The sequence below is a fragment of the Lissotriton helveticus genome, chromosome 7, assembly GCF_964261635.1.
Source record: "Lissotriton helveticus chromosome 7, aLisHel1.1, whole genome shotgun sequence".
Classification (NCBI taxonomy): Eukaryota; Metazoa; Chordata; class Amphibia; order Caudata; family Salamandridae; genus Lissotriton; species Lissotriton helveticus.
The window spans coordinates 1,744,231,628-1,744,257,270 of record NC_136068.1 but is presented as its reverse complement, the minus strand read 5'-3'; the positions used below and the strand labels follow the sequence as shown (position 1 = coordinate 1,744,257,270).

Sequence of the window (25,643 nt, the reverse complement as noted above, 5' to 3'; positions counted from 1 at the left end):
GGCACACCGCCACAGGACGATGACTTTGGGTGCACAGAGTTAGTGGCACCTCAAGGGCTGAGCGGGTGTGCAGCCTGCGATGATGCCAGGTGCACTAGTATGTCCTCTGCTATGGTGAAATCAAGACCCAGCATCAAATGTGAGACCTGGTGGCCTGCAGAGCGGTGCTGCATTATGTGGACAGTGCCATGTCCGTGGGCCCCGGGCATGTGACTTGCAGCGGCACGTGATGGGCCCTCATTGCTACACACCAAGGGCGGTAGGTGAGCAGTGAGGCCTGGGTGCATAGGGGCAGGCATGCATTGCTGGGCAGCGGGAGGGGCTGAGGTGTATCTGCCTCAGTGCGCAGGGGCAGGCATGCAATTGTATGTACTTTGTCATTCATGTATCTGGAATGTTTCAGATGTGTGACCTGATGAACTGTACTACATACCGGCACGTGGTTGTCCGCATGCCACAGCCACTTCCTCATGGCTGATTTACAACCATTTGCCCATTAACACACTCTTAACAAGTGTGTCCATGTACTTTTAGGACCTGCATATTGATGATATTGATGTGCAAGTAACATTTTAAAACGCTCTTACATATGTAACAAATAATAACAAATGCAAAATATCTTTAATAGCCACTAGATCTCCCCCTCTGTTAAATACAAACATGCATTTTTTACAAATCAGTATATACATATATATCTCCCTTCAGGCTAACCTTGCTTTTTCCCACTTCTTTCCCAACCCTTGTGCTCTCCTCCCGCCACTTCCTGCATCCCGCTGACCCCGCCCCTTCCAGGAATCCTACTTGATGGTGGCTGCAGCGCGATCCCATTGAGAAGCTCCTTGGACCAGCTCCCCCCTGCTGCTCATTCCACCAACAGTGCACTGACTACGTCCATCCTTTTCAGCGTCCCTTAACCTTTGTTTTTCTCAATGTTTAACCTGCTCTTTCTGCCCCCACTAACCGCATTCTTCCTTTTCAGGCCCCCTTAACCTTTGCTTTTCTCTCCATTTATCCGACTTTTTCTCACCCCATTTTTTTTAATTCTAATTTTTATATAGCGCAAACTTGACACAAAATCAGGTATAAGAGCGCTTTACATGAGCAACAGTTGCATTACGTAAGGACACATTCATTTTTGTTAGGCATGGGGAGATTTAGTGATTTGCCCATAATCACAGGATTTTGAGTGTTGTTGCCGAGACTCGAACCTTGTTCCCCAGATTTGAAATCCACTGCCCTAACCGTTAGGCTACATCCTCTCCCCATTGACTGCATCCATCCTTTTCAGGCTCCCTTAACCTTTGTTTTTCTCACTGTTGTAGTCACTTTTTCTCCCCCCCCCACTGACTGCATCCTACCTTTCAGGCCCTCTTAACTTTAGTTTTTCTCTAAGCTACAATTTGCTTTTCTCCATCGTAAACCACTTTTCTCCCCCTACTGACTGCATCTTTCCTTTTCGGGCCCCTTAACCTTTTTTCCTCCTCTAAAGCTTTTCCTTGTAGGCTCCTTTGAACATTTTTCACTCCCTCTGAACTAATTTTCTTTTACATGGCTGCTCTAACCACTCTCTCTCCCCAAGCTGATCTCTCTTTTTCCCACTTCTTTTCTACCAGGCTGCTCCTCGTGTTCCCCCTCTCACATGCTTCCTGCCTCCTGCTGACTCTGCCCAGTGCCCTACCCCCCCAAGGAAACCTATGTAATGAAGTTTGCAGTGCAACCCAATTGAGCCCCAGAGCCAGCTCTCCCCTGCTGCTGACTCCACCAGCAGTTTCACTGAACTCCCTGAGCTCTCTGTTTAACCCACTTTTTCTCCCCCCACTAGCCACACTCTTCCTTTTCAGGTCACCATAATCTTTTATTTTCTTTGTTTTGTAACCCGCTATTTCTCCCCGCACTAATTTCATCCCTTTTTTTCAGGCCCCTTTAACCTTTGTTTTTTATCTTGATTGTAACCAGCTTTTTCACTGCTTTATCTTCCCCCAACTGACCGCATCCTTCCTTTTCAGGCCCACTTAACCTTTGTTTTTCTCTCTATTTAGCCCGCTTTTTACACCCAACTGACTGCATCCTTCCTTTATAGGCCCCCTTAACCATACTCCTCACTCCCTGCAACCCCCACACAATCTCATTAACCACATGGCAAACTGCATTGGAGCAGTTAACCACCACCATCATCACCACCATCCACTCAAGGGGTACTCAGAGATCCCTGAACTCACCCCATGTTCAGCCTGGGGAACAGCACCATTAGCAAGTAACTCACCACCATCATCAATGAATCCATCATTTTGGTCTCCTTCCCAGAGGGGTGGAAGCGCCTCTAAAAACACACAGTAGACCCTAAAGTCCTCAAAAACTACAGTCCCATCTCCATGCTCCCATTTCCAGAAAAAATTCTGCAGAAAGCAATAACCTCATTAAGCGTATATGATTCTGTCATTCACATTTATAATTTAAAATACATACTATATAAAAATTAAAAATATTAGCTAAAATAATGATTTACAAATCTACAAACTTAGTTATAATAATAATTTATTTAAATAATAATTTATTTTTCATTTACCAAATAACTAAAATTAAAAAGATGTTCTTTACAGAAAACAAAAACACAGAAGAAAAGAAAGGTAAGGCTATTCCTTTATTATCTGATAATAAAATAAAACTATTGAAAAACATGACTGCAAGTATGCAGGCACAGTATCATCAAGGGCATGAAAAATGTAACGCCGTTTTATGAGGAAAGCAATGCCTCCTAATTTGTCCTATTGCAGTCTTACATAACTAATACAAGCAAGCTAATACTTGGGAAGCATATGATCTACAGTACATTATGGACATAAGAGATGACATATAAACAAAAGCATTATATTAATATAGTACCGTATATGCACCCTGATCACTTACAGGCTTTTTTAACACATGAACACAACACCTACTCTTTATAACTCTTTAGAACTAGAGAAACTATATTATGGGTCTATCCTACATTGTATTGATCATTTGTACCCTGACAATACAACTGCTTTAAACACAACAGTAAGTTAACATACTAGAATAATACTATATAGAAATGCATTTTTTTTAATTGAAGCCGGAGTTAAAAAGGAAATACAAAATACAAATCACATCTGAGTCAGTATAAACATCACACATCCTCAACCTATTTCACACTCTATAACACTTTATAAAAATTATAATAAGAAGTAATTGATATATCTACACAATAAAAAACATTAGATAAGATCCAAGACCACATCCCATCTCACCGCAACTTAGCAACTTAACAACAGTTTCTATCATCTCCTCTAGCTATTAATTAATCAAAGTTGGTATCCCAAATTTTATTGAATTTCTTAAGGACCCCAATTCATACAGCATAAGTGTATTCACTTTTCTTATCCCTTCTCATCTTCTGACCCCACTCCTGGACCGAGGGAATCAGATCCGAACGTCATTTTAGTTATAAGAGTGATCTTGCAATTGCCATTGCTATATACAAAAATCTAGTCATTGACTCTGTAAAAGGAAGATCAGGGTCAAAACCGAATAAAATTAGCCTATCATTAACTTCCAGCTGTATATTACACTCCTATTCCAGCTGCGCAAACACCTCTACCCAATAAACATTAATTTTTGGACAACTCAGCATAATATGTGACCAGTTGGCAGATGGATGATTCATACATCGGAAACATTGAGAAGACTGGTTGGCATACATCTTTGACAGGGTGGCGGGAGTTCGATACAACAACCATTTGCTATAAAAATAGCATCCTACGCCAATTTGCTCCTCTCAAAGTATTGAAATTTAGCCTGTTAATAGTGGTCCAAATATGGGGAGAAATTTCGCAGTTCTCATGTTCTGTCCATTTCTTGGTAGCTTTCGACTCAAAATCCCCCCCCTTTATATTAGCTAAATATTTCTTCCAGGCACCTGGTTTCCTATTTGATGCTAATAATTCCTCCACCAACTGATTTTGATCTATAAAAGAAGCAACATTTATTTCAACAAGGTATTTATATAAAATACCGTAAGAAGGCGTTAGGATAAAATAATTAGCCATAGATTGGAGCATTTCTACAACTGTCACCCAATGACCATTCCTTAAAAAGTCTGACACTTTAACATACCCCGCTACCGCCCATTTTGATGCCAAATATGTAGGTTGTTTCACTCCTATTAAGGGGAGGATTTCTTTTAGCAAGGTAGCTGAGTTGATTACTGGGATAGAGTATTTTTTTTAAAAGGCCTGGTGTCTTTTAAAAAACCATTGCAGGCACTTATAGCGTACCAGCTTTGGAGATCTAAACATTAGCAGAAGAGAATGGATTTGAGTATCCTTACACATTAAATTTATGAAGAAATTGCAGTAAAAATGAGCTTGTGGCAGAACAGAACCGACAGGCACACTGCACGAAAGAGACCAGTGGCAGACAAATCAGAGCAGCAGGATATCACACACACCCTGCAGCTTCCGCACATAAGTAGGAGTGCACTCCGGCATTGACAACATCACGGTACAAACAGCAACCCCACCACATTTGAACACAGGACACAACTGGTTCAGCAAATGCGCACAACAAATCACATCTGAAATCGTAGAGAAAAGTAACATTGAAATGTACAAGTACAAGCTGAAATCTGCAGGTATGTGTTATTCACACATGCAGTGCATTTGGACATTTTCTACTGTTGCTTGATTGCCATGGACTGTCACAATGTGACGTGCTCATGAGACGTAAGTGTCAATGATGGTATTCCTATGGGCCATTCCTGCCGCTGCTGCAATTATGATGTGGGCCACCTGCCCAATTACTGCCTCTGGAACTGAGATCCATGGGGCCCTGGTGCGAACACAGATGTTGCACAACAAACAGCATGCAACTATCACCTTGCACACGATGTCCAGGCTGTACAGGAGCTTCCCACCTGTGCCGTCCAGGCACCTGAAACATGACTTCAACACGCCAAATGTGTGTTCAGCGATACCCCTGATGCGTATGTGGGCCGCATTGTACTACATCTGGGCGGATGTGGCCGGGTCTCGGAGGGGTGTTATCATCCAAGGGTAGAGTGCATGTCCTTGATCACCTGTGACAGTGCAAGAAGAAAAGAGTCAATACTTGGTTCGGCAGAATGTGATGGCAGGTCCACCAATCCAGTGACACCTGTGCTGGCTGTGTGTGGGGTGAGTGTTAGCCAGCCAGCAGGGAGTAGCTGATGCTGGCAACTGCACCACCAGTCATCATGCACTCAGACATGCAATGTCAGAACTACAAGATGGGATGACACGAGTCGCACAAGGCTAGTGGCCCCGGATGCACAGCGGGCAACATGGGCCTACCGCCACAGGACGCTGACCTGCGGGGTATTGGGCTAGGGTCATGTGGGCAGAGCAGTGCTTTAAATGTGTTGTGGCTGCATTCCGCTTCTCCACACGTTCAACTGTTGTGTGGCTGTGGTGCCATGAAATGTCTGTATTGGGTGTAGGGGTAGGACAGGAGGACCATGAAGTGGTGTGGTTGTGTCTGGTAGGTGGTCGTGTAGTTGTTAATTGTGGTTTGGTCATGTGTGCATCCCCACAGTTGTGCATTGTGCTTTGGAGGCATTGGGATGTGGGGTGTGTTGACTTGGTACTTACCAATGAGCAGTCCCGTCCAATTTGTGCCATCCTAGAAGCGCTGGTTGATGATGGACTGCAGAAGATGAAGGAATCATGCGCACTGCCTGAGTAGTTGGCGACGACATTGGTGAAGAGTGCCCGGTGGTCCACTATTGCCTGCACATTGATGCAATGCATGTGCTTTCTGATGCGGTAGTGGTGAGCAGTATCCACAGGGGGCACAAGTGGCACTTGTGTGCAGTCGACTGCCCCCAAAACGGCGGGGAATCCGGCACTGGCGTAGAAGCCTTGCTTTGTCTCCAGCTGTTCCTGTGCAGTATTGGGGAAGTGAAGGTACTGGGGTATGAAGCTGAGGATGACATCCAGGACAGGTGTGAAGAACTTTGATAGGGTTGGCTGTGAGACCCCTCCGACTCTGGCAGTTGTTGGTTGGAAGGTACCAGATGCCAAAAGGTGCAGCACAGCCAGCAGTTTTGTCTGCGGAGGGATGTTGGTTCTCCGCAGTGTTGGGACTGTCAGCCTATGGGCGATGTGTGTCAGGATGCGGTGAATGGTTGTCCATTTCAGCCTATAGTGGGCAATGACTTCCTCCGGCGTGAGGTCTGTGAGGGTGGTGCGTTTTTGGTAGGTCCGCTGTCTTACTCTGCACTGCCTCTGCGGTGGTGCCGGGGGGGCAAGTCCGGGTCCTGAGGGTGGTGGCGGTCCTGGGGTGGTGGCGGTGGTTGTTGTATCCCTTTTGGGGCTCAGAGCTACATGATGAGCAGCCCCATGGCGTTGTTTGTTCTTCAGGTGTGGCTCTGTGCGGGGCTTCGTTGTCTACTGCAGTTAGTTGCCCGTCTTTACACCTGCTTGAGGCAGGTGTTAAATATTTGCGGCTACCGCGGCTTATCGCATGTTTTCGGTTTGCTTCGCGGATCTGTCAGTTCGTTGTGAAAGAGTTGTTGTTGTTTTTTCGCGTGTTTCTGCATGGGAACACCAACTCTGCATCTCATTAGCATTAGTTAGTGGTGTCCGCCGTGGTGTTAGGTTTTGGGGCTGTTATTGCAGGAATTCTGACAATGTCTGCTGTTTGCACCAGCATGTGAATGGGGTGTTAGTTCTATCTCCACTTTTGATGCGTTAAGATGGTGCTAAATCTGCAGTAAGTCCTTGTTAATATATGCCCCTAAGCGTTTAATATTAAAGTGACAAATGACAATTATATTGAGTATGAACTAACTCCATTAATGATAAATACTATTAAAACAACAGTCCAAGCAGCATTGCTAAAACACAAAAGAGATGTTAAAACTAGCACTACAAAAAAGGTATTCAACTATGAAACATAAAAAAATGTGCACATTAACAACACATTTACACTGTCTCAACAACCATTAACTCATACTAGTGCAAGTGACAATGTGTGCCATGCAAGGGGGATTAGTTCACCTAGTAGACACTTGAAAGAACCCTAGTTAGCAACAAAAATGCAAAGGCAGAGTAGATATGAAAGCAGTTTGCAATGAACTTTGAGTATTTATGTTATTTTTATTTTATGAGTTTTATATAGCGCTAGCCTGACCCAAAGGTATCGGAGCGCTTTACAGCATGAATCACTCGTAGGATACAATAAGCCAATTGTTATATACAATGTTCCAGAAAGCATCACATAATATCGACATGGAGAGCAAAATGTTACACGTAAGGTAAGTTATTTCAGTACAATGTACAGGGAGCATATGACGGTTATCAGAGTAGAATGTTCCGGGAACAAATGACGCCTCGCTTCAGTGGTCGTTGAGGATCCAGTGACTCCTGGAAGGGATCGAGTGGTGGGGGGGTGAGGAAGAGGTCATTGATGACCAAGTGTCCATGTGCTGCTATGGTTTATAGCTATCCATGTGGGCGAGATCGGGTGAGGAGGAGTTCCTTGAGCTGCCTTTTGAATTTGAAGTAGGAGGGGAAAATCCTGATATGGACTGGAAGGAAGTTCCATATTTTCTGCGCATTTCCCGCGAAGGATCGAGATGCGGTTTTATGTCTGCGAGATTTCGGTGGGATAAGGAGTAGAGTGTTTGAGCTCCTTAGGGTTCTTGACTGACCAGCCTTCTGAAGTTTAGCAGCTAGGTAGGCGGGTTTACCTGTGTGCAGCACTTTGTGCGTGAGGCAGGCGGTTCTGAAATTGGCACGCATTTCAACAGGAAGCCATTTTAGCTCTCTTAGTGCAGGCGAGATGTGATCGTATTTCTTTACTCCGATGATCATTCTGGCTGCTGCGTTCAGAGTTGAAGTGAGTGGAGCAAGATGGGATTTTGCTACTCTTGTGAGGGTTGCAATTCCGTAGTCCAGTCTGGACAGTACCAGGGATTGTGTAGCCTGTTTGAGGTCACTTGTAGGGATGAATGGTTTTATTGTTTTGAGTCGTTTAAGGTTGAGGAAGGCGCTCTTTGCAGAGTTTTTGATGTATTTGTTCATATCTAGTTTGGGGTCCAGAGTAATTCCCAGCGATTTTGCAGACTCAGCTAGGGTGAGGTTGTGGTTGAGAGCCTCCATGGCTTTTATCCATTCTGTGATTTGAGGGTTCTCCTCTTTGTAAGAGATGAGGAGGATTTCCGTTTTGCCCTGATTTCGCTTTAAATGGTTGCGAGAGAGCCAGCGTTGGACTTCTCATAGAGTGTCGTTCAGTTCAGTCTTTTGATGTCTTCGAAGGAGGAAGCTTCCAGATAGATTTGTGTATCGTCAGCATAGAGGTGGAAGGGAATGTTGGTTTTTTTTCAGTATGGAGGTGAGAGGCTCCACATAGATGTTAAAAAGTTGTTGGGAGAGTACTGATCCTTGGGGACACCACTACCCACGGGGAGTGGGTCAGATGAAAAGTTCTTGATTTTTATACTCTGTGTGCGGTTCTGTAGGAAAGAGGTGAACCACTGTAAGACCACCTCGTCTGCTCCTACTCTTTCTTGAAGTGCTTTGATGAGTAGTTTGTGGTCAACAGTGTTGAAGGCTGCCGATAGATCCAGGCGTAAGAATAGGCAGCAATGGCCTTTGTCCAGAGATTTGTGCATGTGGTCAATTACATTTAGGATCGCTGACTCTGTGCTATAACCTTTCATGAACCCCGATTGATGAGGATCAAGAAGGTTGGTGCTGTCTAGGTGTTGAGTGAGTTGGAGGAGAACACATTTTTCCATAATTTTTGCAAGGAGGTGGAGATTGGAGACGGGTTTGAAGTTATTCAGATCGTTTGTGTCCGATCCAGGTTTTTTCAGTAGAGGAGTGACTTGGCTGATTTTGAGACAGTCAGGCATCACTCCTGTACTCAAGGATCTGTTTATAATCTTAGTCCAGTGCGGGGCTAGGCATAATTTAAGTTTCTTTGCTAGTTGGGCTGGTAAGGGATCCATGATATGTGCCGAGGGTTTGGTGTTGGAGATCAATTTGAGGACCTCTGTTTCAGAGATGGGGTTGAAGGATTTCCATAAGTTAGGAGGGTGCTTGGGGGTGACACCATCTAACTCAGTGGACGCATTACTGTTGTGAGGACTGCTTTGTATGTCCAAGGAGAGCTCAATCTTGGCAATTTTGTCAATGACGAAGTTGACAAAGTTGTCACACGGGACTTTGAAGGCCATAATTTGTGTCATGGGGGGTTTAGAGGTTTGTTGCCTGATGAGGCTGAAAAGTTCCTTAGGTCTGTCTTTGCTTTGTCAAGGGCGTTGCAAAAGAAGGAGGTTTTATGTGTTTATTGTATCTCCCTCTTAAAGCTTTGAGTCTAGCTCATAGGCTTGTGGATGGGTTATTTTGCCACAGTCTTTCTGCCGCTCTTAGTTCTCTTCTTTCAGAGTTTAAGTCTGTATTAAACCATGATCTGGATCCATCCCGTCCGGGATGGATATAGCGATGTCAGGTGGCGAGGAGTCGTTCCACCAGGTCTCCGTAAGGAAGGCAACATCTGGGGCGGCGGTGTCGAGCAGGTACCAGAGCTCGACGGCCTATTTGCATTCGGAGCGGGTGTTGAGGAGTATGCAGAGGAGGTGGTTGGGTCCAGTTCTTGGGGTTGTGGTGGTTTTGTTGCATGTGAAGTTGCAGGTGTGATAGGAGAAGGGTCCGTGGGTGTGTTTCGGGGCGGCCTGGAAACAGCAGTGGTCTCGGCCGGTATTGAGAGCGTGGAAGGTGTTGGCGTCGTATCGGAGTCTGGTGTTGTGGTGTCTGCGGGGTCCAGGGGTTCTGCCGCAGGGCCCGGTCCAGGCATGGACTTCGCGCGCAATCGGCACGCCCGCTACGCGCGTCAGCTGCGCGTCCGTGCGGCGGCTGCCATTTAAGTTGGGGAGGGAGGGAGGAGCAGCTGGGAGGCGGGAGCCGGGTGGCGAGGGGGCGTGGCCGCTGGGTCAGTGGCAGCGAAGAGCTGGAACACTGATCAAGGCGGGAGTGGGGGTGGAAATACAACAGCGGTACAATGGACAGAAAATACACAATGGGAGCAGAAATACAGAGTAAGCAGGAGAAAAAAACTGTGAAAAATCAGACCAAAATAACGGCGGAGATCCTGGGGCACAGGATGCTAGAACACACGTCAGGCGTGGAACAGGCAGCAGCGAGGCGAGCACACACAGGTGGTGCTGCTCGGCAGTAGGGGGGGCAATCTGGCCTGTGAGCAGGAGTCTGTACATGAACACAGAAAGAGAATATTTTAAAAAGTAACACAGCCATTGGCATTTGGTTCCTGAACACAATGAGGTGCCTGAGAATACTGAAGGCAGGACCTTGGCCCTGAGAACTCAGACAGCAGTCTGAGTCTGAAGAGCAGGTAGTCCCCAATGCATTCTTCCCAGTTGTTGCCGCTGACAACACAGAGAGCCATTGCAAAGTGGCTCAAGTTCCCTTTGAGTGGGGGGGGTCTCTGGTACTCTTCAGTAGCTGTGAGGCCATCCATTCCGTTGATTGTCTGTTAGGCAGTGACCACTCGGTCTATGGCAGCTAAGGGTGTTCAAGAGACCCTGGAGCCTGAAAGTATGGCTCAGGGACCTGCCTTAAAGAGAAGAGGTAGGGGGCGCGGGAAACCAGCCACCCTTGTTCCCACAGTCCAGGAGGAGGCAGACATTGAGGGGGATGCCCTGGAGCCTACAGGGGAGCAAGTTTCTGAACTGGGGAACCTACCTGAGCTGACCCATTGGCAGCAAGAAGGGGGTCCCTCCAGGGAGGAATTTTGTGAAGAGCAGAAGAAGTGCCCTACTCTTGTGGGTTTGAGGCAACAGGCCACAAACCAGGCAGCAGGTGATCAGTCTGAATAACATTGGATCTACTGGGAAAATGGTCTCCTGTATAGCGAGCCTAAAGTTGCTGAGCCTGGGTCAGGCCGTGTGCTGGTGGTACCCCAGCGCTTCAGAGCCTTCCTACTGGGTTTGGCTCATGATGTTCCTTTAGCTGGTCTTCTGGGGCAGAACAAGACCTTTGAAAGGCTTGTCTCCCACTTTTATTGGCCCCAGATCCGAAAGCGTTCAGATACTCATTGTAGGACCTATCAAACTTGCAAGGCAAGTGGGAAGAGTGGGAGGAGGCACAAGGCCCCTCTCCAACCTTTCCCTGTAGTCAGTACCCCCTTTGAACGGGTGGGCATTGACATTGTGGGGCCACTGAACCCCAAGACAGCCATGGGCAACAGGTTTTTCCTGGTCTTGGTGGACCATGCTACCCGATACCCAGAAGTTTTTCCGATCAGGACAGTGACGGCCCCTGTGGTGGGATGTGCACTGATGGGGATCTTCTCCCATGTGGGGTTCCCCAGAGAGGTTGTGTCTGACCGAGATACAAACTTCATTTCCAATTATATGAAGTCTCTGTGGAAGGAGTGTGGTGTTACCTACAAGTTCACCACTCCTTACCACCCACAAGGAAATGGGCTGGTTGAAAGATTCAACTGGACCCTTAAAGGCATTATTATGGGTCTTGAAGAATCAATGAGGGGTAAGTGGGACGTCCTCTTGCCATGCCTTCTGTTTGCCTACCGTGAGGTGCCACAAAAGTCTCTAGGGTTCAGCCCCTTTGAGCTTTTGTATGGTCTCCCGGTGGGGCCTTTGGGTCTGGTCAAGGAAGTCTGGAAGCAATCTCACAGGAAACCTCCCCAGGATGTGTATAGTTACATGCTGGCCTTCGGGAATCAGACTCAGCGTTTCAGGGATCTCGCTCAGGCGAATCTGGAAGTCAGCCAGGAGGAAATAAAGTGGTGGTACGATCAGAATGCCACTCTGATTGATCTTCAGCCTGAACGGAAAGTTTGGGTCATGGCCCCTGTGGAGCCTTGTGCGCTCCAGGACAGGTGGACCGGTCCGTATGAGGTGGTGGAGCGCAAGAGTGAGGTCACTTATCTGGTGAACTTGCGGTCTCCCCGGAACCCCTTGCGGGTCCTGCATGTTAACCGCCTAAAACTCCACTTAGAAAGGTCCGAAGTGGGCATGCACCTAGTGACAGATGATGGAATGGAGGAGGAGACCGAGCCTCTTCCTGACCTCCTGTCTGCAACAGAGCAAGATGGATCAGTGGATGGTGTCAGCCTCTCTGCCACCCTGGCACCTGATCAGCAGCAAGATTGTCACCAGCTGTTGAGGCAATTCTCTGATCTATTTTCCTTGGTTCCTGGTGTCACAGAGTGGTGCGTCCATGATGTGGACACTGGTGACAGTCCTCCTGTCAAGCACAATGCTTACAGAGTGACTGACAAGGTTAGGGCTTACATTAAGGAGGAAATCTCAAAGATGTTTGCTTTAGGGGTCATTGAGTCCTCACACAGTCCTTGGGCCAGCCCAGTGGTCTTGGTCCCAAAGGCTGCCTCACCGGGTGCCACACCTGAACTCCGGTTCTGTGTGGACTACAGAGGGCTCAATTCAGTCACCAGGACTGATGCACACCCCATCCCCAGAGCTGATGAGCTCATTATTCGGTTAGGTGCTGCACAGTACCACAGCACGTTTGATTTGACGTCTGGGTACTAGCAGATCGCCTTGACTGATGGGGCTAAGGAGAGGTCAGCATTCTCCACACCAGATGGGCACTACCAATTCCAGGTTATGCCCTTTGGGATGAAGAATGCACCTGCCACCTTTCAGAGGTTGGTCAACCAGGTGTAAGCTGGACTGGAGGATTTCAGTGTCGCCTACCTGGATGACATTGCAGTGTTCAGCGCCAGCTGGAAAGAACACGTGCAGCACCTCTGGGAAGTGTTGATGGCACTACGCAAGGCAGGCCTCACGATCAAGGCAAGTAAGTGTCAGACCGGGCAGGGCTCTGTTGTGTACTTGGGTCACCAGGTAGGAAACGGCCAGGTGGCGCCCCTACAACCCAAGATTGATACCATCCTGGCATGGGAACCCCCAAAGACTCAGACACAGGTGAGAGTCTTTTTAGGACTCACGGGGTACTACAGGAGGTTTGTCAAGGGGTATGGCAACATTGTTGCACCCTTAACTGAGCTGACTTCCAGGAAGCTGCCCAAGAAAGTGAACTGGACTGACACCTGTCAGAATTCTTTTGACGCCCTGAAGACTGCCATGTGCACAGCACCCGTGCTTCAGGTGCCCAACTTCCCAAAAGAATTTATTGTACAGACAGACGCTTCAAAGCATGGTGTGGGGGCTGTTCTATTACAGATTAATGAAGAGGGCCTAGACCAACCTGTAGCCTTCATCAGTAGGGAGTTACTTCTACGGGAATAGAGGTAGAGTGCAATTGAGCGTGAGGCATTTGCTGTGGTCTGGGCACTGAAGAAGTTGAGACCATACTTGTTTGGGACTCACTTCCGAGTTCAGATCGACCACAGGCCCCTCAGATGGCTGATGCAGATGAGGGGTGAGAACCCAAAGTTGTTGAGGTGGTCCATTTCCCTACAGGGTATGGACTTTACGGTGGAACACCGCCCTGGTACAGAATACGCCAACGCTGATGGTCTGTCCAGATTTTTCTGCCTTAGTGAAAAAAACTCCCAAGGGGAAGGGTAGTTCTCCCCACATTTCAGCTGGAGGGGACACGTGTTAGACCTGAAATCAGTGGCGTGAGTCTCCCTTCCATTTTTGACAGATTGCCTCCTCTGTTTTGATATGTTTTTGCTGGATTTATGCTTTGGGCACTGTGCCACTGCTAATCAGTGCCACAGTGCAAGTGCTCCCCATGTTAAATTGATATACTGTTTGGATTCCATGATTGGGTTATTTGATTTATCTATCAGCCCCTAGTACAGTGCACCATGTGTGCCCAGGGCTAGTAAATCAAATGCTGCTGGTGGGCTTGCAGCACTGGTTGTGCCACCCACAGAAGCAGCGTGTAAAGTGTGTCTCATGCCTGCCATTGCAAGGCCTGTGTGCAGCCTAGCACTGCCATATCGACTTGGCCAAGTGCACCCACTTGCCAGTCCCTAAACGTTCCCTTTGTCTCATATTAGACACCCCTATGGTAGGCCCAAGGGCAGGGTGCATTGTAAGTATAAGGTAGGACATGCTCTGATGTGTCTAGCATGTGCTAATAGTGAATTACAGCCATTTTCGTTTTTTACTATTGAAGGCTACTTGTTCTCATAGGTTAGAATGGGCAGTTAGATTATTACATTCTTATAATCCTAACTGACTCAGGGAACATGGTAGAAATTCGAATTTAGTATCCCTGAACTCAGAATAATAAAGTACATATTTTAGTAAAGTAATATTCTGTGTTTGCAAATACTAGTTTTAGAAAGCAGGTATTTGCTTGCCTAACCATTTGAGCCTGCCTCTGCTGGGTTGTTCATTCCTTGTCTGGGTTTGTGTGTGACAGGGCTGGGGAATTCCAGGAGACAAGCTGGGGCAGCCCAGTGGTGAATAGAGAGTTCTGCATCTAGATGGGAGGGGGGAGTTACACCTGGGACCTGAATAGGGCTGGGCCTTCCCTCTACAATGCTGGCTCCACCCTCTGTGGCTTGTCTGATGTCTCTGCCCTGCACTGTGAAAGCAGAGGAGGAATCATGTCAACAGAGTGCTCCAGAGCTGTATTTTCCCTCCCCTGTGCTGGCTCCACCTCCTGAGGGCCGGCTGATGTCTCTGCCCTGCACAGTGAAAGGAAGAAGAGAGTCATGTAAACAAAGTGCTCAGGAATTGGTGTGGACTAGGCAGAGGCCTCTCTGCCTTCAGAGAACAAAGGATTTTTGGGTATAAATATTGGGACCCTGATCTCAAGAAATTAAATTACTTCTGGAACAAGAAACCTTTCTGCCAAGGAGAAGAACCAAGGAAGCTGCAGGAGTTTGGACTGCGCCTCTGCCAGTGTGCTGTTTGCTGGGTTGGCCTGCATTGGTTGCTTCATTACCAAGGGAAAGGAGAAGGAACTTTGTAAGGACTTTCATCTACAGAATATTCTCCAAGGGATTGAACTGTGCTTGCCTCCTGCTGAAGTCTCATGGACAAAAGACTTCACCTCCAGCTCCCTCCCTTCTGAATTTCCTTGCTGGGAATTCTGACTCCAGTCACTTGTGTGCCGCTTGGAGCTGGAAGCGCGACGCATTGAGAAGAAGCGTGTCGCTGCCACATCTGAAATCTTTGCAATGCCGGAGAAGAGAGCCTTCGTCGCATCTCCCTGAAAGCGTGTGTTCATCGAAGCTATCTGCTGTCGCATCACCGGAGAAGTGTGACGCCATCGTGAGTGTCACCATCGCATCACCGGAGAAGCGTGTCGCAGGGCCTGTCGTGGCTCCAAAGTACAGAGTCGTAGCAAGGCTGCCAGGGCATCATCGCATTGCCATCGCATCGCCGCATCAAGGGCGCCATCTTCTCGCAACAAGCCCGCAGGCCGAGAATCTACGCATCACCTCCACACCGTTAAGGCTCACGACGAGACCCTACTCTGCGCAAGCATTGAGGAAGGACGCAGCCGTTCCCCCGGGTCACGGAACAGACGCATCTCCCGTTTTGCCAGCCTTTTGTTCACTTTGCGTTACGCATCCAGGTACTTTGTTGAGAACTTTGTCGCATTTACCATCAACTTGAACTAAGAGACTTTCATCATCTTTTAAGCAATCTTAAGTGTAGTATTGTGGATTTTTGTCATTTGTGGTCTTGTGTTAAGTCTACATAAAGAATACCTATTTTTATAAAACCTGTGTTGTGTCCATCTGTAGTGTTATCACTGTATTACTGTGTATATTCACAAATGCTTAACACACTGCCTCTGAGATAAGCCTGTCTGCTCGTGCCAAGCTACCAAGGGGGTGAGCAGGGGTTATTAAGGAGTGTAATCCCCTTATCTTGACTTAGAAGTAAGGGTCCCTATTTGGACAAAGGTGATAACCATTGCCAACTAGAGACCCCCAGATCTAACAATCTTCAATTATTAATTGTGGAGAAAATGGTGGAGGTGGAGAGAGTTGTGGGCAGGATAAACAGGGGTAGTAGCCATGTCCTTCTTCTTCTGGAGGAAGCTTGTGTTTTGCTGGATTTTCAGTCAAAAAATGTCCAGTATCAGGATTAATTTACATTTTCTTTTGTTTATTTTGTTGTGTTATGTTAGGAGATTTACAGAGCGCTTAGCGGCCCGAGGGACGGGGTATCCTAGCGCTAAAGAAAAACCAGGACACTGGCATTGCAGGATGATGAGCATAGAGACTGTAAATTAGTTGAGGAAGAGCTAGGTTTCTATGGCCTTTCTATAGGCCAGATGGTTGTGGATATTTCTGATGGACAGTCTGTTATTTTCCCGCTTTCTATTTTACACAAACTTTGTTTCTCTCTTTTTGCTATTTCTTTCGACTGATGTATCTTAACTCCAAATTGGCTCATTTATATTTTAATGGAGCATAAGATGCCTTTGCTATTGTGACTGATTGAATATGTATTTACTGACAAAGTCACCATGTATATAAATGCCTGAGGTTCGGAAACCTGTTGACTTCCAACCTTTTGCCCACTTAATTTTCATATGTTTTTGCTTCATGATTTCACAATATTTTGTATTAATAAATGTACTCAATCCCCAATTGGAGAATATTAACACAGGTCCTATTGTGGGTCTGTGTTCCATTGTTCATTACCCTTTTGAAGGGACCAATGTTGCTTATAGTATTTCTTCTTGAGATCAGGCCTTCTTCACTTGAGTTGCTGCAGGCTGGTTCTGACCACTATTTCCTTTTAAAGTTTTGCTTGGAGCACGATTTATCATTGATGAGTGTCAAATGTGTTGCATCAATGATTTTATTAGTTTCCCATTCAATTTCACCTTGAGGATTAAGTGAGTTAAGTGGTGGATGCCAGCGATTTCACAAGAGGGCCACAAGCCTCATCTGGGCTAACACAGACTTCTGCAACCCCCCATTATTTCTCTACCTGTGAAGGGACGTAGGCTCCCTCCTCAGGCTGCTTCCACCCCTTCTCCACCCATTTTCCAATTCAGGTATTGTCGTCTGACAACTGAATCCCTTAACAGTGATAGCTTGCTACAGGTTCTCTGTGACCTTTCGATACTTATTGAGTCTATAAGCCAGTGCTGACCTTGCCCATGCAAACCTTAGTTTTTTTGTAGAAAGTGTACCGCACAGTTCTGGAGTAGCTGTGTGGCCGAACTTGTTTCCAGGGGGTAGATGTATCAACATACTCTTTTGCGATTTCTAAATAGCGATTTTTAAGGACCCGCTATTTAGAAATCGCAAAATGGGCTGTATGTAGAAATGCGCAATTTTTTAGCGATTTCTTATTCTTCCTTATTTGCGAATTCGCAATATTAAGGCATATTTTCCCATTCATTCCTATGGGCCAGTAGGCCCATAGGAATGATTGTGAAATAATTCTCAATTGGCGATTCGCAATTTGCTAATCGCAAATTGAGAATTATTTCAAGGGTGTGGGGTGTCTCAAGGACACCTGGCTGCACCCCTGAAATGTACATGTGTGATGAATATGGCGCACATACATGCCCTATGGCATGTATGTGCGTCACATGCCACCTTCACAAATGCCAAATTGTGCATTTTTAAAAGAATTTGCAAATTACCACCAACTACAAGTTGGTGGTAATTTGCGATTTCTTAACCTAAATTCGCAATTCCAAAATGCTACATACATAGCATTTAAGGAATCGCAAAATTGAGATACCTTAAATGCTTAAGCAAAATAGAAAATCGCAAATTTTTGCGATTCCTTATTTTGCGAATTTTTGTTACATGTCATAACATGCAAAAAGACCGTTTGCGAATTCCGGCCTTTGCGAATTGCAAACGGCTTGATACATCTAGCCCCAGATCTTTTAATTACCGCGAGATTTCAAGTCTCATACTTCCACTTCCTGCTCGGCCTCCGGTCCACCCCGCTACAATGCTAATATCATCGGTCAATCAATTGGAATGTAGGAAGCGTGGGGACAGGGATCCAATGTAGCATGTCAGACCAGCCCAGCGGGGGCTGTTACTAACCGGAGAATTTCCTCTCTCACTTCCATCTCATTCAGCTTGTCGCAGGCTGCAATTGTAGCATGCAATCTTACTCCACACTGAACTTCCCAGGTCTGGTTTCAGCTCCAATCAGTATTTCTCTGTGTGTTGGCTATCTTGCTGTGTGTCTCACTACCCCAGAAGCAGATTCAGCCATGGAGCATGACGGAAGCTCTACATGGTTCCCAAGGGTAGCCTGATACATGTACTTCTCACCAGGCACGCAACACCCATTGGGCTCACGGGGCATCAGCTCGCCCCCCCAACCCCCGTCGTGTGAGTCAGCCCCGGCGGAGAAAGCTTTGCGGGCTGGCGAGCATCTAATGGCAGCCGCACCCGAGTAATTAACAGGTCTTTAAAAGACCATTTACTTATAAATGAGGCTTTTGCTGTGTGTTCACCCCTTCTTACAGCCACTCTGTCTTTGGTTGGACGAATTAGCCCCCCCCGAAATATTTTTCAACCCCCACCCCCCGAAATTTGGCTCTAGTTGCCCGCCTGCTTCTCACACTTATCAACAATGAAGGAATACACAACACATGTTATCTATAGGGTAATTTCTCTCATAAACAGTGTCTAGCTGTTATGGGGTGTGGACTCTGACAAATACTAACATTGAGATGACTTGGGGCAGTTATTCTGTTTCCAAAAGCCATATTTGGGTAAGGGTAGATTTATCCAAATCTGTTGCCTTGGATAGGATGAACATCTCTGCAAAATAATGTCCTTGGGATAGTGCACTGAATTCATAAAATGGTGTTTCCAATCACGGTAGGACATTCAGCGGAAGAAGTGGAACCCAGCAAGGGGGGACTTACAAAGGGTGCATCACTTGAAATGGGTTTCTCTTGCTACTGCCCATAACTGCAGTAACTGACCCGAATCTCCTCCATATTTTGATGCTTGAGGAAACAGCAGGTATTCAACTCAGGATTTTTTTTGAGGGCTCAAATCCTTACCATGATATCCATTTACATTCTTTCACTGATCCATAAGAGATCCACTACCATGTGAGTAAAGGCCACATGAAGGACCTGCATGCTTTGTGTCTACTAGACACCTACAATGGACAGCAACAGAGCTACTATTGATGCTTCGGCAATTGCTATGTATTTACTAAAAGTTATGAGCTGCTTGTCAGACATTTGACAGAATCTTGCACATTGTTGTCAGCTGCCAACCTATTCTGAACTCTCCATATTTCCTGACAGAAAGAGTTGCGAATGTGGAAAATACGCAATGTGCTGCCATTGTGGTATAGGTAGTGAGAGTATTAGTTTTAGTATGGAGGACCTGGGTTGGTTACATATACATGGCATGATACACTCTGGCCTCTGGCATCTGCCTATATGGCTATTAAGCGAGTCATTATGAAGGATCTGGGTTGGTCCCTGTCTACTGCTACCTATGATATACCCAATCTCTAGACAATTGCAAGAATTGGATGAGGATGGCTCACTCATGTAATGTAACATGCTACATCTTTTGCCACCTTGTCCCACCCTGGTAAGCTGATACTACCAGGGTGGACTCGACCTCAGATTGGGGCTTAACTAGAGGGAGTTCTTAGATATTTTTTTTCTTTTTAGGACAGTGATTAGGTCCAGTTTGTAAGTTAAAAAACCTTAGGATAAACCACTAAAGTGTCCTTTCTTCAGGTATCCTAGGATTTAAAAAAAATTACCAACTGGTAAATACATGAGGCATAACTTTGTATAATGACCTATATGCATCACTAAATATGAGTAAATGTCACGCCAACATGTTTCTGCCTCTTACTTGCAAAGAGTCTAAGGCATTCATCAGGGCTGTGCCTATGTATCGCTACACTGCATGTGGTTATTTCTGAGGATGCATAGATATAACAAATGAAGAGAGTACCTACCCCTCCACTTGTGTCATTAGGTGGAAAAAACCTATGGATAAAAGAAAGTAGAAACATGGTATTGTTTATACATTAGTAAACAAGGGGTGAGGGCCGTCTCAGCTTTTCACTCTGGGAAGCCAGGGTATGGCCAACCTAGGATTTTCATTAAAAAGCATATATAGCAATCCAAGACAATAATCAAAAAGAGTGATGAGGTGATTATTTTTTTTAAACCATTCAATCGGCACAACATGCAAAAGTGACACAAAAATCCACTTGTGGGAGGCCGGAATATTATATACCTAGTACTGCTTAGCTAATTGGGACCAACCTAGATCCTTCATAACAACTCGCTTAATAGCCAAGTAGGCAGATAGCATAGCCAAGAGGATATCGTAACAGGTATACGTAAATAAGGGCAGGCGTGAGCCCGATAACGCCCTACAACGCTCTTTTGCTGTGATATAGTATTAGTTTCAGTGCCTTCAACCCAACACTGTAGCTTAGGTGGTCATCAAAATACTTACATAGCACATTGAAGCGGGGAGTCTTTTTCGTCTTCGATTCCATTCCCGGTACATACTGCACACTGCAGGTCACGTGTCTCCCATGGAGATGGTGAGAGGCAGTAAATGTGTGTCTTGAAGTTACTTCCCATTTCCCTTCTTTAAGGTCCTTGTGCTCCACGTTGACTCTTCCATACTCAGGGCTCCAGGTGATTGTTGGTGGATGTATGTTGCAGTTGTGAGTGGTTTTGCACTCTAGAGTCACAGTTTCTCCTTCTGTGATTTCATCTCTGTAACCATACAATTCTGGGTCGGGCGGATTGACTGGATTTAAACAATTGTAGAGTTAGTGTTGCAAAACAGTGAATACTATCTAAACAATAATTCTATGCTGATTAAATTAATAATAGATCATTCTAAATAATAAGTAAGCATACTTTCCTCTTGTGATATTAACAAATGTCATCTGCAGCAACAGGGTTGAAACCATAAGGACACTGTCATACTGTTCAAAATATCATATAATAAAGGGATTCTAGAACATCAGTGAGATGCACTTCAAAGTTGGGGACTAGAATCAAACACTGCTGCATCTTAACTTGGCTTAAAGTCACACATAAGGCTGTCGCTTCAAGTCAGACCCTAATCACAATTTGGATGCAAACTGTTTCCAGGAACAGGGAAGCTGAACCAATTAATTCAATATTCCCCATTGGGAATGGTTCTATAATTATGTTCCATTCATCCACTTCCCCAGACAAAGTAGCAAATTGTGGTAGTACATTTACCTGAACATGCCCCTGTAGTATAATGAGGGTTTGTAGAAAGAAGCCCCCTTTTAGGTTTTCAACAAAAATAAATCTGTCGCAGAATGTGATGGTGAGTCTGATTCCAAGAATGAACTGCTTTGGTAAGTAGGTAATGTTGTTTACTGTACCCAGAGACTACTTCGAATATTTTAGTTATACACAGTTAGAGACCAAAACACAAGAGCATTTATGAGTGCAGGAAATGGTCCAACTCGAGCTCTTGCATGCAAAGATGGCACAGTCTAATCTATTTGTTGTATTTTCCAATTTTAGAATTTGGGGCAAGTTAACAAAGGCATGTAAGAATATGTAAAACAATACTAGAGTATTACTCCTTTATGTACACCAAAATGCCTTTGTTAATAGAACACCCCTCCCCTGTAAGAAGTATCAGTGAGTAAAGGAGATAGTGGCTGTAAAACAAATATGGTAGAAATAAAGCGCACAGCAGGGGGAGAAAAAGAGATGACAGAGGCAGTAAGTGTGAGGTAGAACAAGAAGCAATAGCGGGTTAAAAACCTAAGGAAAGAAGGCCAGGAAATATATGCAATCATCAGAAGCTATTTAGGAGGCACGGTGGGCAATCATGGGCTTGGGCCTCAACCATAGAGGTCCGGTGTAGTCTGCATCTGATGTCCCAAGGTCTCTTCTACTATGGCTCTGCAAAGTGGGCCGAGTACGGTCCCTTAAGCGTTTCACACTGTTAGCGATGACGAGCAGTCACTGGCTACCCAGGGAGGTTTTCTGGGATGCGTCAATTCAGACTCAAAGTAACTGGTGCTATGTCTACTACATGAAATTATATCACCCGCCCTTTTCTTTGACCTGCAGGCTTTCTATGTGCTCTGCCACTTTCTCTTTCGCCTCCAGAAGGTCTCATTGCAGCTCCGGCCTCTCCGTCCGTTCACTCTCCAGCTCCCTACTAGCCTGCTCATCAGTGGTAATAATGTGGTGAAGAGTGCGTCGCATCCGCATTGCCCTCAGATGACCACATTAAATAATTAGATACACTGCACAAGTAGGGACGAGGCGTAGCCTGAATTTTCATTAAAGTATGTTTGAATCCTCTTGCCAGTTATCTTGCAGAAGGGCGGGTCCTCCAAGTTGGTGATCTTAAGCCACCAACTGGGTATGCAGGTGAGAGTTCTTTCCCATTTTAAGGATAACAATAAGGGATTATGGTTGGATATGGTCCTATCTAAATATTCAATGTCCGCCAAAGTGCCCAACATATGCTGTGAGCATGAAAATGCGTCAAAACGCACTGAATGGAAGAAAGGATTCCGTGATTGTGGTTGGCAGTGGTACCAGCCGTCTATTAACTCCCATTGGCACTGCCAGGAAGAGAACTTCCTAGCCAGGTTTATTGCTGGAGAGTCAATAAGTGGTGGGTGGGAATGGACCAGGTCAATATCCCCCACACAATTAAAGTCCCACCCATAATGGGCATCTGCGGCAGCTAGCGAACCAAAACTTGCTAATGAGCATCAAAAAATGCAGGTTGATCAACTTTAAGGGTGTAGACATTGATAAAGGAGATGCCTTGCCCATCTAGTGTGCCTAGAAGCACTGAATAGTGCTAATCTGTACCTGTCATGGTACTGGTGGCCTGAAAGGGGATGCCCTGTTTTCCCCATATCAGTGTTCCTCTGGCAAAACACGAGAATTTGTTATACATCCTCTGACATCCACATCAGTTGCACAGGGCTGCACCCCTTTAGCATCCAGGTGGGTTTCTCGCAACAGCGTCACATGCACACCCCTGCATTTCAGCAATGCCAACACTTTGTAGTGTTTAGACAAACTATTCAAGCCTCTCACACTCCAGGACATAAAACACCACATTGGATATCTGTACACTCTGCTCACAGCCACACGAATACCACAGCAGGAGGAGAGACCACAATTTCCAGAGCCAAGCTGAAGTTAGGCACAGACAGACAACCCCAGATTCCCATGCATTCAAAATAATCAACTGAAAAAAGACCAAACACCCCCTCCCAAGGGCAGCAAAGCAACATCCCTTCTCTGTGCCCAAAAGGAGAACATTCTGCTGGTCATAACATCAATGGACTATGTCAGATGTTTGTGGAGTAACAAGAGGGATATCGCCACTCTGATCAGTTTTCAAGCAATCAGATTCAGAGCCTTGTCCTGCTCACTTTAGCTTGCCTCATCTTCTCACATGGACCACTCTGAGGAAGAGTTTTTAGAACTTGGCACCCATCTCCACTGCACTCCGGCAATCCTGTTGCACCCGTTCTGGGAATGGCACACCTCTATTCACAGTTTGTGCTGAGGACATGTGCGGGTCCAGCCAGTGCCTCCCCCCTGCTCCTCTGGTGCCATATACAGCCATTCCCACACTTTAACAGGTTACGTAAATAATGTATTCCCTCAGTTAGTGCAGGGATAACATGGCATATTTGATATTCATGTCAAATAGTGTCCATTTAGCTGCCAGGAAAGAGGCTCTGTGTCTCTGGAATGCCATGGTGAAGTCGGGAAAAGCATCACTTTGCCATATGGCCGGCCTTCAGTTCTCCCAACTCTCTGTTGCTGCAGAAAATGTGGTCTTGATCCCTAAAGTGGAGAAGGTGCTCCACCACAGGCTTGTGAGTGCCACACAGGGGTGGCGGGTGGGCAGGCACCCTATGTGCCTTCTCCACCCAAGGAAAAAGGACAAACCTTCTGTGTCCGGTGCCAGTTCTCTAGGTAGGTGACCATGTCCATATCCTCCACTTTCTCTGGCGGGCCCACCACTCAAATGTTGTTCCTGCAGGCTCTATCTTAAGAGTCCTCCACTCTGCCCTCCAGAGTCTGGATTCACTGCAAGACATTGGTCATCTTTAGATCGACAGTGGTAGAGATCACCTCCTTCTAAGGTAAGTTCAGCAGCAGTAGTTTCTTCGCTCAGTTTGCACTGATCGGCCTGCAAGAGACCTTAGTCCACGACCATTGAGTCAATTTTATACTCTAGTGATTCTTTCAAGTCCTTAATGGCCAACATGTTGGAGTACAGTTTATCACAGGTTATGCGTCCCTGCTCCTCAGTCATATCCATCTCACCTTCAGGGGGCGGGTTCCACGACTCCTTCTCTCAGGTCTCCATCTTTCGTGCATGTCATGGCACGGTGAGAGGTGGGCCAAGGGGAACAGAGACTGGCATGGACTAGACGTGACAGTCACCCAAATCCGGTTGCGAGATACTCTTGCAATCCATCACCCACTGGCATTGAAGTCAGCAAAGATAGGCGATGGTATGTGACACCTCAGCACCACTCACAACCCTGTGGTTCCGCCAGGTAATAGTCACAGGGTGAAGGGGCCACTAGTTCCAGCAGTGTACTTACAGTGCACCTCAATAGCAGTTCAAAAGTGAGTGCAGTAGGCGGGAGTGGACCATCCCTCCATAATACAGTTGCAGACAGCCCCCCCAGGCCACCACAGCAACAGTACTGTGGGGTCTTGGTCAGGCCCCAATGATATTAGGACCCCTAGGAATTCAGCAGAGAAGAAGATTCGGGGGAAATGCCAGATCACATCCTCTACGTAGACCGTCGTGCAACTTCCAGCATGGAGTAAGTGTGGACATATTTATCCCTTTAAAGTTTGGGCCTCCTTGGAAATCACTGCTTGGGGGGGTGCAAAATAGAACGTGGGCCTCCGCCGTCCAGCAGGAAGGGATCACAGAGGGCACCACCTCTAGACCTCTATGGCATCCACCAGGGTCCACCAAGGTTTGCTGTCAGTAGCGGAGGGGACAACCCCTGAGGTTGTTTCCCCTACGTCAAGGGGAGAGAGGGAAGAGACCTGTAGGCACACAAGCAGTGTCTGAGTGGCAGACCAATGCATGAGAGCAGCGTCTGGATTGGGTGGGGAGACTGTGCTTTACCCGAGACTGCTGGGAGAGGAGCACCGAGGCGGCCGTCAGCGTTAGAGGCAGCGGCAGTGAAAGGTACATTTTTAAAAATTATTTTTACTCTAAATTTGCACCACCGCACCTGTTCCCCCTCTGCCACCCAGGGTCGGACTGGCCATAGCGGGCACTGGGAGTTTCCCCGGTAGGCCGGTAGGGTCGCGACCAATTTTGGGCCGATGGGGGGCCGTTTTTGTGACCGGGGTTCGGCAATATCGGCCCCTGTAACAAAATCAGCTGAAACCGGCCAACGCAAACTGCTCAGCTGCACTCCCCCTCACTCCATAGGGGGCCCTGCTGCCGCCCCCCCTACTTTCGTTTGTGGAGGCCGTCGCTGGTGAGTAGCAGTCAAATGTGCAATATTGTTATGAGAGTAGAAATTAAATCTGTAATATCATTATTATAGTAGAAGTGGATTGTGCAATATTATTATAAAGAATAGAAGTGAAATGTGTAATTTCATTATACAGCAGAAGTAAAATGTGTCATTTCATTATTGG

The 25,643-nt window shown here is 46.3% G+C and overlaps 1 protein-coding gene across 1 annotated transcript in view; it reads right to left on the bottom strand.

The window, feature by feature from the left end:
• LOC144770730 (sialic acid-binding Ig-like lectin 14) overlaps nt 1-25,643 on the bottom strand; it is a 167,602-nt gene that overhangs the window by 95,310 nt on the left and 46,649 nt on the right. The window contains exon 4 of the mRNA XM_078655467.1: nt 20,437-20,739. Within this exon, the coding sequence (XP_078511593.1) occupies nt 20,437-20,739 (303 nt within the window). The remainder of the gene's footprint in view (nt 1-20,436; nt 20,740-25,643) is intronic.